General features: G+C 35.7%; 1 protein-coding gene across 1 annotated transcript in view; it reads right to left on the reverse strand.

Annotated features, from left to right (window-relative positions):
• Nucleotides 1-13849, reverse strand: part of tmeff1a (transmembrane protein with EGF-like and two follistatin-like domains 1a) — an 86353-nt gene that overhangs the window by 7052 nt on the left and 65452 nt on the right. Inside the window, exon 7 of the mRNA XM_088918492.1 lies at nt 1926-1991. Coding sequence (XP_088774618.1) covers nt 1926-1991 — 66 coding nt within the window. The remainder of the gene's footprint in view (nt 1-1925; nt 1992-13849) is intronic.

Genomic DNA, 13849 nt, shown 5'->3' on the forward strand with positions numbered 1-13849 from the left:
ATTACTGTAGTATGTTGCATTATCAGATCCTGCCTCGCGCATCCTGTTTCCACAGGTCATGATCTTCACCAGGTCTCTCATGACCTGCCACCCCATCATGTCACCAGGATGGATTTCGACAGCTGTCCACTTGATGATAAATGGAACAAGGCATTGAATGACCTCAGCCTTTCTGTTTCCTGATCGTTTACATAATGCAACAGCTACTTTTCCATTAACAATCCAGTCTCTTAATGTCCTAAGTGTTTATTTTCTCTAATTATTAAGACCTACTTTAAATTAGAATATAATTTCTATTCAGAATGCAGTAATTATAAACATTTACTGTATCTCTTTATTTTAGTGTCTGAGATCCTTGAGATAATTAAATAGTACAAAACATACTCCAACATTAGCCCTTATCAAAGTTTTATGACATTTAATTATTTAGCTAACAAGCTCCCATAGAAGGTACAGAAAATATTTACTATAAATGTTATTCCTCTTCTGAAAAAGTAAAAAATAGTACAATAAACAGTAAAATATTAAATGAGCACCATACTGTATATTGACTTATGAAATATAACCTAAGAGAAAACCTACAGAACTAGTTTTCAAGATTCTCCAGTATACAGTAGGTTTGCTGACATTAAGCTGTGATCAAAGTACAAAAGCCTAAGAAACACTTTCTTGAATCCTATCTATGGATCTCAATAGAATGATGTAAACTATGTATATTACATATAAGACTTGCAAAACAATTACAAATATATAAAAATGCAAAACTTAATATCAACTTTTGTGAAATGTTTCTCAAAAATCTATGAAGAGCCCTTGCTACCTGCAGGATGTAATGTCACTGCTTTAGAAAGGATATATAGAATACTATAATTCCTGGAAAATCAGACACATACTGTATGTCCTGGAGACAGCCCAAATACTACATGCAGCTCTAAAAGAACTGGGGCTTCATGAATATTATCTGAAGACCGAGGCCCCCCAAAAAACTACATTTTACTGCACCTGAATGCTGATCATTGTTAAACATAAGAGAGCCTGGCACTTGTAGCTGTACATCTTGCAGAGTACAGGAAAAAAAATCAAATACAAATCTGCAAGTGGATCAATTATGTTGACACAGGAGAATAATCAACAATTCTGGAAGAGGGCGTATGCCAATCTGTAGCAGTCCAGAGGGACCACCCAGGACTGTGGTAAACAAACTGGTCTTCAGCTGTGCTTTAGCTGACTACACAGGGACAACTGTTAGCACTAAACATCATATACAAGGAGGGTTGAGTTATCCGACAGTGATGGGTGCCACTTGTTGTTTGCTATTCACACAATTTAGCATAAACCGTAGCCCATATCAAAGCATGTCTTCTTTACCATACAAAAAGCACCAATATATCCACAGACACTGTAACGGAATTTTCAGATATGAGCTACTGATTCCCTGCTTAAGTATTTAATATTCAACATGTAACATCAAACATTAACCCTCACGTGTAACAAGGATAGTCACAAATACTTAGTATTCATCTGTTTTAAATTGGCTTTCTATTCCATTTGGTTGATCATAAAAGGTAGATCCCAGATTACAATGTAACCATATGTCCTTGTCTGTCTTGTGAGTCAAAAGAATTTTCCTTTTCACATTTATTGCGTGCTAGAAAGCAGTAAAACACTTCTTTACCTTCAGGCATTCTTCGAGCATTACCAGATTCAGAACAATTTTTATGTGTTCTCCAGGCTGTAAAAACACTGATCCAAATATGAACTAGAAAATCTTATTCACAGAATTGCTGTAAAAAAATCAATACTATAAACTTAGCAATACAGTGTGCGCCTTGTGACTATAGACCCCAGTCTATGAAAGAAAATCAAAGCAAGACAAGACAGAGACTGATGCTTTGGACAGCTTTTTAGGAAATAGTCTTTCTTACCTAAAATATCAGGCTTAAATGATCCACCCTCTTCTTTTTTCCCAAGCAGAACTTTATTGTCTTTATCTGAGAAGAAATGAAATAATATAATTAAAACATTATTAAAAGTTACAACATTTGAATCATTTTTTAATCTTGCCCACCCACACAACTTTTTTCTCTTAAAAGAGAAATTTATCAACTCAAACATGAATTTAAGAGAAGAGATCAATCTTAACATTTGTTTTAAGGTAAAAATGTAAACCTTTTCTTGAATGTTTCTTTGGGTTCTTCACAAAGGTCTACAATGAATTATTTTTCATCAAAAACAAAATATGTCCTTAAGGGCTATGTAAGGATACATACTTCTTTTGTGGTCCAAATTATCACATATCATTTGAAAGTTCAGGTTACTTTTATTCACTAACACATGATTAATGTTTAGAGCTGATATACACTATTTCAAATTATTTTATTGCTTTACCCAGATCCAGTTAGGGTCATTGACTCTATCTGTATTTCTCAATGATTAATCTTGCTGTAATACCAAGTTTTTTCTGTCACCTTTATCTACTTCTTTCTTAAATAGCTTGAATTTCTGCATTCAAAAGATATATTTTGAAGAAGCGTAAACTTAAAAATGTATTTAAAGAAGAACAAAATAATTGCTGGCTCAGTTTATATGTTGTTTTGCATAAACAATCTTTCAACTATAAATCAATTAATTGCTCACATCTAATTAAGATGACCTCCTCCCATTTCTAGCTTTTAAACTTTTACATCCTTAATGTTAATTACCCTTGTACGTTATTTGTGAGATATTTCAAACTGTTTCTAAGTTTGATATTACTCCTGGATTGTGCCTACTGTGAAAGTTACAGCTGACCATGGGGTAATACATATATATATATATTCACGTATATACAGTATTTAGTTTATTTCAATAAATACCAACATTTAACACTTGCCTTGTACATTACTTGCCCACCATGTAAATGTAAATATATGTGCTATAACTGCAAAGCGGTTTTTATTTATTAATTAAAATCCAACTGATTAACTTCAGCTTGTTTTGTATTTACATCACAACTTTCACCTTATGTAATAAAATGCATTACTTTCTATATACCTACTATCCTTTACTTGTTTGTCTCATCAAATCAATCATAGTATTTTTCCAGATTTGTCAGAAGAGACAATATACAGTAAATGACACACATATACTTGTGTAATTGTTAGACTTAAAACGTTTTTAAACTAATGTATCAAGACACCTGAAAAAAATAACTGTTAATTCAGAAAACAAAAGTAGTATGGGATAAGCCTACAGTACGAAAACAGAGAAATAAAAGATGCCTCCATTTATTCAGAAGGACTTGTACATTAAGTTATGCTGTATATAAAAGAGCAGACCTACTGTAGAACATTACTGTGTTATACGCCATTCTTTCCCATTGCAATGCTATTTTGCACTTTTTGGCTTTTGGCCTAATGCTTCATGGGACCTCTGGTCCTCCAAATAGCTTGTCAAGGTCCAGCTTGCCCATTAGTAAACCCCGGGATGCCAATGTAACTGCCACTCAGGCAAATCCACAAAACAGGTGGCCAAGGCAAATCATGCTGGATAGAGATAAACGTGATTAATAAAGGAGGTGGAACTGTGTGTAATAAGCTGTACTATAATGCATAACAAATTTGTTTTTAAGTGTTCAGAAATTATCTTTAATGGGTTGAAAGTGAGTTCCCTGCCTGAACTATCACTTGATTTTACCACTCACTGTTCATTTTCACAGATAAAAGCCTGTTCCTTCATTAATAAAGACTATATTTACAGTCTCAAGCATGTATAACGTCTGGTAGACAAAGTGCAAGATCTTGAATAGTTTCTTGGTACAGTATTTCCTTTGCTTTATGCACTTACCTATGTATATGTTCAAACTCAGTGCGGTTGAACTGATTGGAAGTTTGTGATGTAATTCTTGAAGAGACCTTGTCATTACAACATCTAACTTTGGAGCCCCTGTGCATTAGACTGAATCAAAGAACTTACTGTACATTTTTTCCTGCATTTGTTTGTTTTTTTCAAAATGCACCCTATGACGTTTTCACAAGGTCTTCATAGCAGGTTTTATTTTCATCTGATCTACAATGTATGTAGGCTTGATATTTAAATCTGTAGAGACTTTTAAAGACTGTTTATTGATGAGCATATTGCAAATGCATCAATAACATAAGACAAAGGGAAACAGACAGATTTAGCTCCCAGAAGACCCAATTTGTAGCGAAAATGGAACAGTAGCAATTACCAGGACTTTCAGAACTGTGACAGACATTTTAATTAACACAGTCTAACATAAGGCTCATCATGAGAGATCCTTGAAACAAAAAGGAGCAAGGCTGACATTTGAAAATGATGTTTAAATTGTTTCTTTAGCTGAAAGGTCTTTCAGAACAAGCTATCTCTTGGCAAAACTGCTTAATTGCTAAATCATTGATTCAATAAAGCGCTTAAATACACAGTGGAAAAACACCAAAGAAATAAACAAGTAAAACAATGGATAAAATTACATGTACTGTATATACACACAAGGCAAGATTGTAGTTCTTCACATTCTGTTGGGAAAATGATCTGCTGTCATCATTCACTAGATAAACTGGAGAAAGATAACTGGTCTGGTAATGGTTAAAAACCAGGAAGCAGAGGCATCCAGGGCCCAGCAACCTCTACTCTCTGCTCTATAGGAAAAAAGCAGAGCATTCAATACAAAGGCTGGAGCAGTGGAAGAACTGAGTGAGGAAGCGACTGACCAACAGGCCTGTAGACATCTTAGTGTGAGTTTCTGTTTTCACAAGAGGTTTTTTGATGCCAGTAAGCAGCTAAGCTAACCGGCTATTTATAGAGTGGGTGGCTGGAGAAGAACTGTAGTCAGAGCTAAAAGAAGAGCTAAGGTTTTATCTTTTTTTTTTTTTGTTGTTGTTTGGACATTTTAAACTCCCTGTGTTTATAAAACAGCACAGTTTTAACTTAATGGCTATCTCTGTGTGTCTGTTTCCTGAAACCCACCTATTTAAAGATCCCTGTGACTGACCCCAGAAGTGCCACAATATTGGCATACATATAATAGGTATTATGTAGGGAACTGTTCTAAAAAACAGTTAGCTAAATAACAGCCCTTTAAATATGACCCTTGCACTAACACAGATTTAAGTCACTTCTACTACAATCTTCAACTATTCTGACTATTATAAATATGCAAATTAAATTCCTTGTGTTTTCATATTTGCTCTTTTGACTTGCTAACACCAGACAGTGAATCCTGTCAATCTGTAAACTCTGATCACAGAAATCATCTATAACTATCTCTCTGTCACCAAAATATCCTTCCCCGAAGAGAAACAGCAAATGTTACATAGTTTCTAAGAATGAATACATCTGAAAAAAAAGTCATACATTTTTAAATTTTAACTCCATTATTTATTCCCTGCAGAAAAATTCACAACATAAGCAGCAGAAGACAGGATGCCAAGGACACTGAGTCATACTTAAGATTGTGTGATCAGCGCCGCTTTTTGACCACTCTCAGTCACATATTTTAGTGTATTTAATGCGTGAACAGCTGTGCATAATCTGTGCCGGTCACCTCTGGCACGTCGCAGTTTTAGGTCTGTCTGTGCTATGGGAACACTAAGCACAGCAGCAGCATGTCCCTGTGACAGACATGAATAAATTAACATGCACGTCTTAAGAATTTACAAAAATAGTCTTGAAGAGGAAAAAAACATAATGGGACACGGAGCAATTTGCTGACAACAGACAACAATGGGCATGGAAGAGCTGGGGTGCATTCTGTGTGGAGTCTGCAGCATATTCTCCTTCTGCTTGTGAGGGTTTCCTCCCACATTTCCAATGACATCCTGTCTATAGCAACTGGCATATCTAAATTGTGGTATCCAATCTAGGATATACCCTGCCTTGCAGCCACTGTCTGCTGGGTTAGGCTCTGGTTCACTATAACCCTGTATTAGACACAGTAAGTGGTTTTTGCAAATGAATGGATAGAGTTGGAGTTTGTAAAATAATTACAATGTCTTATTGGTTAATGGATGTTTTTGCAATCTGTCAACTGTCTATATAGCTACCAGTTTAGACAGAGTTTACCTGCACTGTAACCATTTAATATCAGTTCATGGCTTCAAAAACAACAAAAAAGCTATCCCCTTTCAACAGAACTTGCATGGGGGACTTATTTGAAAACATTCTTCTATTCCAGTCGCCTTGATGACCAGAGAAACATGTATAAGACAAATACTCCACTTGCTTTTTCTTATCAGCTGATCAATATGTCATTAGAAAAGCTACAATTGAATGGGCCCAAGTGTCAATGGGTTGAAAAGCAGAAGAAGCTCGTTTAAAAGTCATTATCAGACCTTTTATGTAATCATGTAATCATTCAGTGACTGTATCCATTCAGAAAAAAGTATCAGTCAGAACCAGAAACATCTGTCTGTGGAACAGGGAAAAATCTTCTGGCAAAAGACCAACAGAAAAGTATGACTGGACATGTTTTTGAAGCAAAGCAGGCTGTGTCCAGATTGACAGATTCTTTCATTTAATGGAGCATGATATGAGTCCTAGCTTTGACAGCAGTGCCGTTTCTAACATTCCAGAAAGCCAGTGAGTTCTAAAGAAACTGAAGAACAAAAATAAATAGAGTAGTAACACTGTTAAACAAACAAACACAGGCTGAATTTTTAACTAAAAGAGAATGACAGAATGACATCCATATGAAAATGACAGTTTTCATCCATTTTTAACATTTTTTCTTACTATTACGTATTTATATGCTCCAATGATGGAAGGCCGCATCCCTCTCGCCCTCAATATTTTATATTTGTGCTATTTCATTTCAGCTCATTTTCCCCATGATATTGTCTACATGTGTAAAACTGTCACTTAGTCTTCAAGAAGTCTAATTTGAAATTAATGGTTTTGTCACTCATGGAAAAGTATATTAACAGAAGACACTGAAATATTTCAGTCAAGTTGTTGGCCTATATAAAGCCAGACATAACAAAGGTACTGAATACATAAAGCGACTGTCAAGTCAGATAACATGCTGCTGCAATGTTTTACAGTCTTTTCATCAAGCAAGGAAAAGAGACCAGATAGACACTTACAAAAAGGGAGAAATGTTACAGCGAAGGAAATCATACACTCAGTATACTGCACAGTGTAACGCAGCTAGGTTGTGGTGAAAAGGATCCGATGCAGATGCAGGAGACCTTGGGAGGTGAGTAAGCGAACAGAGCAAATCCAGGAGCTGAGTCGTTGTCCGAAGGCGTAAGGTAGGTCAAGATCCGGTAAAGGCACTGGTGGCGAACAATCCAGAACGAGAGACAGGTTCGTGGTCGAAACAAGAGCGGCAGGGTCAATTCCGAAAATAGTCACAGGTAGCAAACAATCCAAGGGGCGAGACGAGAACCGAAGTCCAAAGGCAAAAGGTGAAGTCAGAATTCCAATAAGGCAAAAGGGAAAGAAACGCTAGGTAGAGCAACACGAAGTGAACTCAATACCGAGCAGCGATAGGAGCTCTTAGGAGCTGGTCTGGGCCGGTTAGTGGTCGTGACACACAGCAATAATGAGGCTGGAAAGCACTTCAGATTTGTTTTATGGCTCCAGCTTTGGGACACCACCCTCAAGTAAGGTTTCTGAAAAGCTGAAAAGGAACATTGTCCCAAAGTTTCCAGCTTGCATTTACTATGCTTTGCCATGCTTTGCCACAACTGGTATTACCCCTGAATACCTGGTTATGTGCTTCAACTTAACTGTACATTAATACAGTTTACTATGTTTTACAATGCATACTGCAGCAAATCTTTACAAGGTTATATACTGTACCATAACATCATTATCATGGTTACATACTGTAACATATTGGTATGCAATATTTAACTAATCTATACTTTAGGGCGTATTTAAATTTAACACTAAACATATGTGCAATGGAGCACATATCAAACATGTATTTTACAGACTACTATACTGAACGGGATGCCCTGGTGGGCAAAGTATGAGATGATTACACTTTGGGGAGGGTGTTGCTTCTTGGAGGCCACGTTTATCATGAGGTACAGAGGAGGTTTATTAATAAGGACAATATTTGCATACCCTTATGCAATTTGTAAGTCTGTATTCAATTAGAAGTGCAGCTCTATTTTACCCAAGACTACCAATTTTGGCAGGGTTTCATAATTTCCATAAACATGAACAGCTGGTTGAATGGGAAACATTTAAGGCTTATTTTTCTTAATTTAAATAAAGACAACAACCCTGACCATTAGATATATTAAAAATTACAGCTTGAAATTAGCAACATACAAATAGAAGAACAGAAGAGAAAGAAAATAACCACACAACTTGCAACTTTAGAAATTTACATTACGAAAATTAAACACACAAACTATGTATGTAAAAAATTCAAAGGTATGGTGCTGAAAACGTGTTAACATACAGTATAACAGCATGTCCTACGAGATTTTCAGTTGGCTGTCTCTAAAATTAAAAGGATTCTATTTTTTCATGGAACCACCACGGTTCTCTGAAAGAGAACTTTGAGCTCAGAAAAAAATATGCTGGGCTGACTCTGCAGGCTGGGACACATGCATTAGTGTGCCAGGCTCATCTCCCAGTGCATCTTCCTTTGAAATCTACAAGGACAATAACAGCAGCCCCCACTCCCTGCCTCTATCTTTTGATCGTCTTACAATCACTAAACTAAATTCTCTCCTTAGAAGCATCTCCAGCAATCCTTGATCTTCATCCCTGATGAAGAGAAGATCTTCTCGATTGACTATCAGATACAGTAAGGAGCATTTTTTAAATACGCAAGCTAATGCTAAATGAAACAATCAAATAAAGAACTCATGTGTAAGATGTGGTAAGTTATAGCAAAAATGGGATTAAGAATCTATCGCATACAATAATTGCCTGCTGGCAGTACCTATAACAGTGAACATAGTGAATAAACATACTCATCTAACAAGTTATAGCAGGCAATCTATTACCCCTACTTTGACCAGTGGCAGTGGGCTATAGAACTACACAAAACCAGGATATCCACTGGATTTTCTCTTTAAAGCACCACACAATTGCTAGTAAACTACAGTACCTCCTACTAGACAGAATCATTGTCAGATATTTTTACACCACACTGTAGCCTTGTCTTCAAGAGGTACACAGAATGTTTACTTTGGAATACACAATATCTCTAAGCACAGTAAAATATGCTTAATATTTAAGAGTGAGAAAATGCAACTTTAGGAACTATAACTCTACCTACTGTTAATTCAAACAAAAGAGATTATTGCACACAGAACCAGGCAAGTTCCCTTGAGATGTTAGCTAAAATTGCTCCTCAATGCCTGTATCTTGAAGTAACACTTTTGATACGTTCGTGCTTTTCATTGATGTTCATCAGTCTGCATTACTGACCAAATGTCTCTGCAAGGAAAGTCATTTCAGCCTAGCAGCAACTAAAGTTCCCTTCAAGATCTATAATAAACCTTTCGGGTTAGAAAGGAGGATCAGATGGATTGATGGGTTTGAATTGTACTCTGACATTTAAATACAAAAGCAATTCGGCCATAGGGAGTGTTTTAAACGACATGATGTATCATAATATTTCTTCTGCTTTGGACTTAATGTGCCATGTAAGAGCCACAACTATGTTGAGCAACAAAGAAATAGATATCGTAAAGCAAGCACATTTCCTGCACAGACTAAATAGACACTAGATTTAAAGTTGTATTTATTTTAATTCCATGAGCAGTAAATGAAGCATGTTTTTAATGTTATAAATGTTTCTAATCTTATACAGCTTACAGTACTTGTGTGCACTGATGGCTTTTCATTTCCCATTGATGTTTCCCATTCTGCAGCAGCAGAAAGAGTACATTTGAAGAGAAAGCTGCTGTAGTAAATGTAGTTCTATAATGTGAATCTAGGCTGAAAGGTATTTTTTAACTGTATGTGTGCTTTGTTTCCAACAAATGCGCAACCTCACACAACAAAACTGTATGCCTACAATTGATCTTATCTATACAAGTGTATATAACTTTAAATTTTTTGTCCTTATAAAAAAAAATTAAACCATATTTAGGGCATTACTTATAACATCAAGACGTGTTATATTTTAAAAACAAATTTCTACAGTGTACTGTCTGCTCTGTAACTAAATATGAAACAAGAAGGGAATATGTTACAAAAATCATTAAGTCCAGCTATCTTAAAACAATGTGCATGACAACCTTTATATAATGAGTAAGCGAGTGAAGTAAACAGAGCAAAAAGACCCACATTTTGGATGAAGTAAATACGTACGGTATATACAATATGATCAAAATATGTTTATACAATATGATCAATGGACTGACTTTGAAACTACATCATTGAAGCAAAGCTAAAGTGTCCCTGGACACTGTAATATTCACCCAGTATATAATAGACACCTAAATGAGCTACAGGAGGATGAGAAGACTTTTATAACTCATCGAACATGGGAAAGAAGATCTCTCTGACACTTACGATAATCTGATGAGTAATCAAATAGAGCTCTTACATGAATCAAGATAATTTTCCTGTAAATGGAACATTAGAGACAGCAAGTCCAAAATAAAATTTAAGTTTTGTCAACAAACAAGCCAATACATATTGAACATGTTTTATCTCTTTGCTTGCCACAAAAGGTTTGCACGCTCATGCTCCTATTCTATTTAATTCCAATCAAAAGAAAGGACTTCTAACGAAATTGTGATGCGAAGCGTCCCTTTCTGCTCACTAGTCACTGTAATGACTAATGTAATGTGATGTACGAGCAAATAAGTACAGGTTGTGCAGCAGACATTTCACCACAGAAATGTTCCAACATGATCTGCATGCAGAGTTAACAAGTAAGTAGTATTTGCCAGCAAAACCTCAGAATCTCAAGATCGAAAGATTTCAATTGAATTTAAAAAATGTATTCACCAGCCTGCGTGTTTACAATGTCATAGAGCCACACACGTCACCAGAAGTTTTGTTGCCTCATTCTGAATCACAAAACAATGTGTGCACATACCAGGAAATTTTGTCTATTTTGTGATGTGAATTAGAAGCTTTACATGTTATTGTGTACATTTTATTTTCATTGTGGTTTGAAATGCACTTATCATTGCTGATTCTTTCTAACCCAGAATACAAAAATGTGTTGCAGTTCCCCTTTAAGAGAACTACTGTATTTAAATACTTCAGACAGCTCTGAACTGCATTACTTGTAAAACATACAACTCACAGGGTACCATAATCATTTTCTTATGTGTACTTGAAAAATAATCATGTTTCCCTAAACAAACCAACTCTGACATTTTACTACCTGGAGCCAGATAAAAAAAATGTTAAACTCGGAGTACATCCATAATAATGAGATTGTTATACAGCAAAATCCCAGTGACACCCATGGGAGGCAAAACAGCATGTTTGAAACCTGACTGATTCTTAGGTCAACAATAAGCTGATGGTTGGGAACAAAGCTACAATGTCAATATATTTCTGTGTAGGTGTACCTGCGTAGCTGTTGTTCCCTGAGCTTTTGACAAAAGTAGACAAAAGCAAACATTTACTTTCACTCAGGAACTTCCCCTGAAAACCAAAGAACAAAAATCTATCGACTGGGGGAAAACAATACTTAGGTTGTGGTTAGCACTTCTAAATGACACGTTTTTAAATGGATTACAAGAATCAACAGAGCACCGACAGCTGTTAATACTCCAGCAATGCAGACTGTCATAATTTGTTAGTGTGCTGCTAATAGCAGTTTTAATTGCATAATTATTATGTAATAGAAACTGTTGCTTGCAAATATGATGTTGATAAGCTATTAAAGGTACTTTATTGAAAGATGCAAAAGAAATTCAAAAAGGGTCTGGGTATGGGTTTTTGTTTTTCAGTTTTTCACAGGTTTTAGTTATATGCAGCTTGAACAGTGCATTAAACAGCTATATTAGGGAAATGATCTGTCCATCCCAGCGTTAACTGTTTCTAAGTGAGTGATGCAACATACAACCTTTTAACTTATGCAAACATTTTGTTCAAGTCACAATCCCATTTGGTTGGTACACAGACTGAACTTATGGTTGCTAATTGGTCTCCATGGACTGAAGTGCTACCTTAGACAGTTACAGTATATTTCTTTTTCATCACAGAAGGCTGCAAGAATGATTTTCTTTTAAATCCTTATTTTTTTCTGAACACAGTCTGTTTCTTGTTAACATGAAAGACCCCCTCGGTCACTGTTTCACCGCCAGCAGGGCTTGGTAGACTGATGAACAGCAACGTGTGGGCTTCATTTCACTTTGCCAAATACAGTATGTTATAGTCAGCTAAGCCACTGCAAAAAAACAACAGTGAAAAGGTCGGTTCCGTAAAAATAAACTACAGATTTCTCTGTTTAGTAGATTTTAATATACAAATGGACACAATATTCTTACATTCAAATATCCAGATCAACTTTAATTACTATTACCTCACCCTCCAGCATATTTTGTGACTTAATGGATGTTTAGTTACTCCATGGGAAAAAAAAATAATACAAAGCACACATTTTAGATTTGGTCACTTTTGTTAGGTATTATGTTCCATGTAGCAATAGTTGCAGGTTTTAGAAAACCGCAAATACTGTTTGTCTGTAATGTTATTCACTTGGTCCTTTGATTCCAGGGTTGAAAAGGTTAAATTTCAAAATGAGAAAAAAAAGACTTAAAATATGAAAATAATTTGCAAAACCAATATTTTAACAAGTTAACTCTAAGCAGCAGCAAGTGAAAGAAAAGGCACAAGATGAAAAAAAACAACACAAAAACAAACTCTTAATGTAAAAATTCAGAGATGTACTGTATGATTGTTATATACATTTTATATTTTTGTCTCAGACAAATATATATATTTGTTGCAGAAAACACCATATACAGTATACATATCTAAACACATATACATACATGGGCAGTTTGATCAAAATAAAATACCACTTTTTAAAATAACAAGACAATATGCAGACACCAGCAGCCCTATTTTAATCATACTGGTGGTGTAATTGTCGTGTCCAATGGGAATGACATTAAACAAAAAAAATCTCTGCAGGCAGTGAATATGTTGGCTAACTGTGAGCCATGAACATACCCTTTAAGAGGCTGTTTATTACAGAGACTCGACATTCAGCAATTAGGGGAGGAAAAAAAAACTCTGGCAGCACAATGCCTTCAGCATCCTGCAGCAATGCTGAGGAGGCACCATCACTGCTGCAGGAATCTGAAATATACATCTTTCAGATTAAGTTAAAGGATGGGCTCAGCCCACTTGGCTTGCATTGGAGCTGTGTGTACAAAGGGATGGAAGAAAGGAAAGCACACATATGGCACACAATGCTGCCCAGCCACTGCAAAAACCATCAAAGAACACTATGTTGCTGTCATCATGATTATTATTTCCTATTACAAACACCCTCTAGATTTCTGTCCCATTGTTAGTAGTCATCACCGCTTTTACATTATTGTCTGATTGACTTTTTTTGTATGTGTTGGTCTTTTCTGTGTTACCCATAATGAGTAAACAATACAACTGCATGTAATACTAATTATAAAATGACCCCGTAATTATTACTACAGCAGTGTGAAGCAGTGGTTATGCTTCTGGACTTCTAACTAGAAGGCTGTGTATTCTAATCCAAGGTGAGGCACTACTGTTGTGCTCTGAGCAACGTACTTTAGTTGAATTGCTCCAGCAAAATACCCACTCTATAAATGGGTGCAAATATAAGTCACTTTGGATAAAGGCATTAGCCAATGGAATTAGTAGTAGTAATACAGCACAAGTAACTACCACAAATGTTTTACTTTATTGCTTTGTAAAAATA

The sequence above is a fragment of the Atractosteus spatula genome, chromosome 6, assembly GCF_055471065.1.
Source record: "Atractosteus spatula isolate fAtrSpa1 chromosome 6, fAtrSpa1.hap1, whole genome shotgun sequence".
Taxonomy (NCBI): Eukaryota; Metazoa; Chordata; class Actinopteri; order Semionotiformes; family Lepisosteidae; genus Atractosteus; species Atractosteus spatula.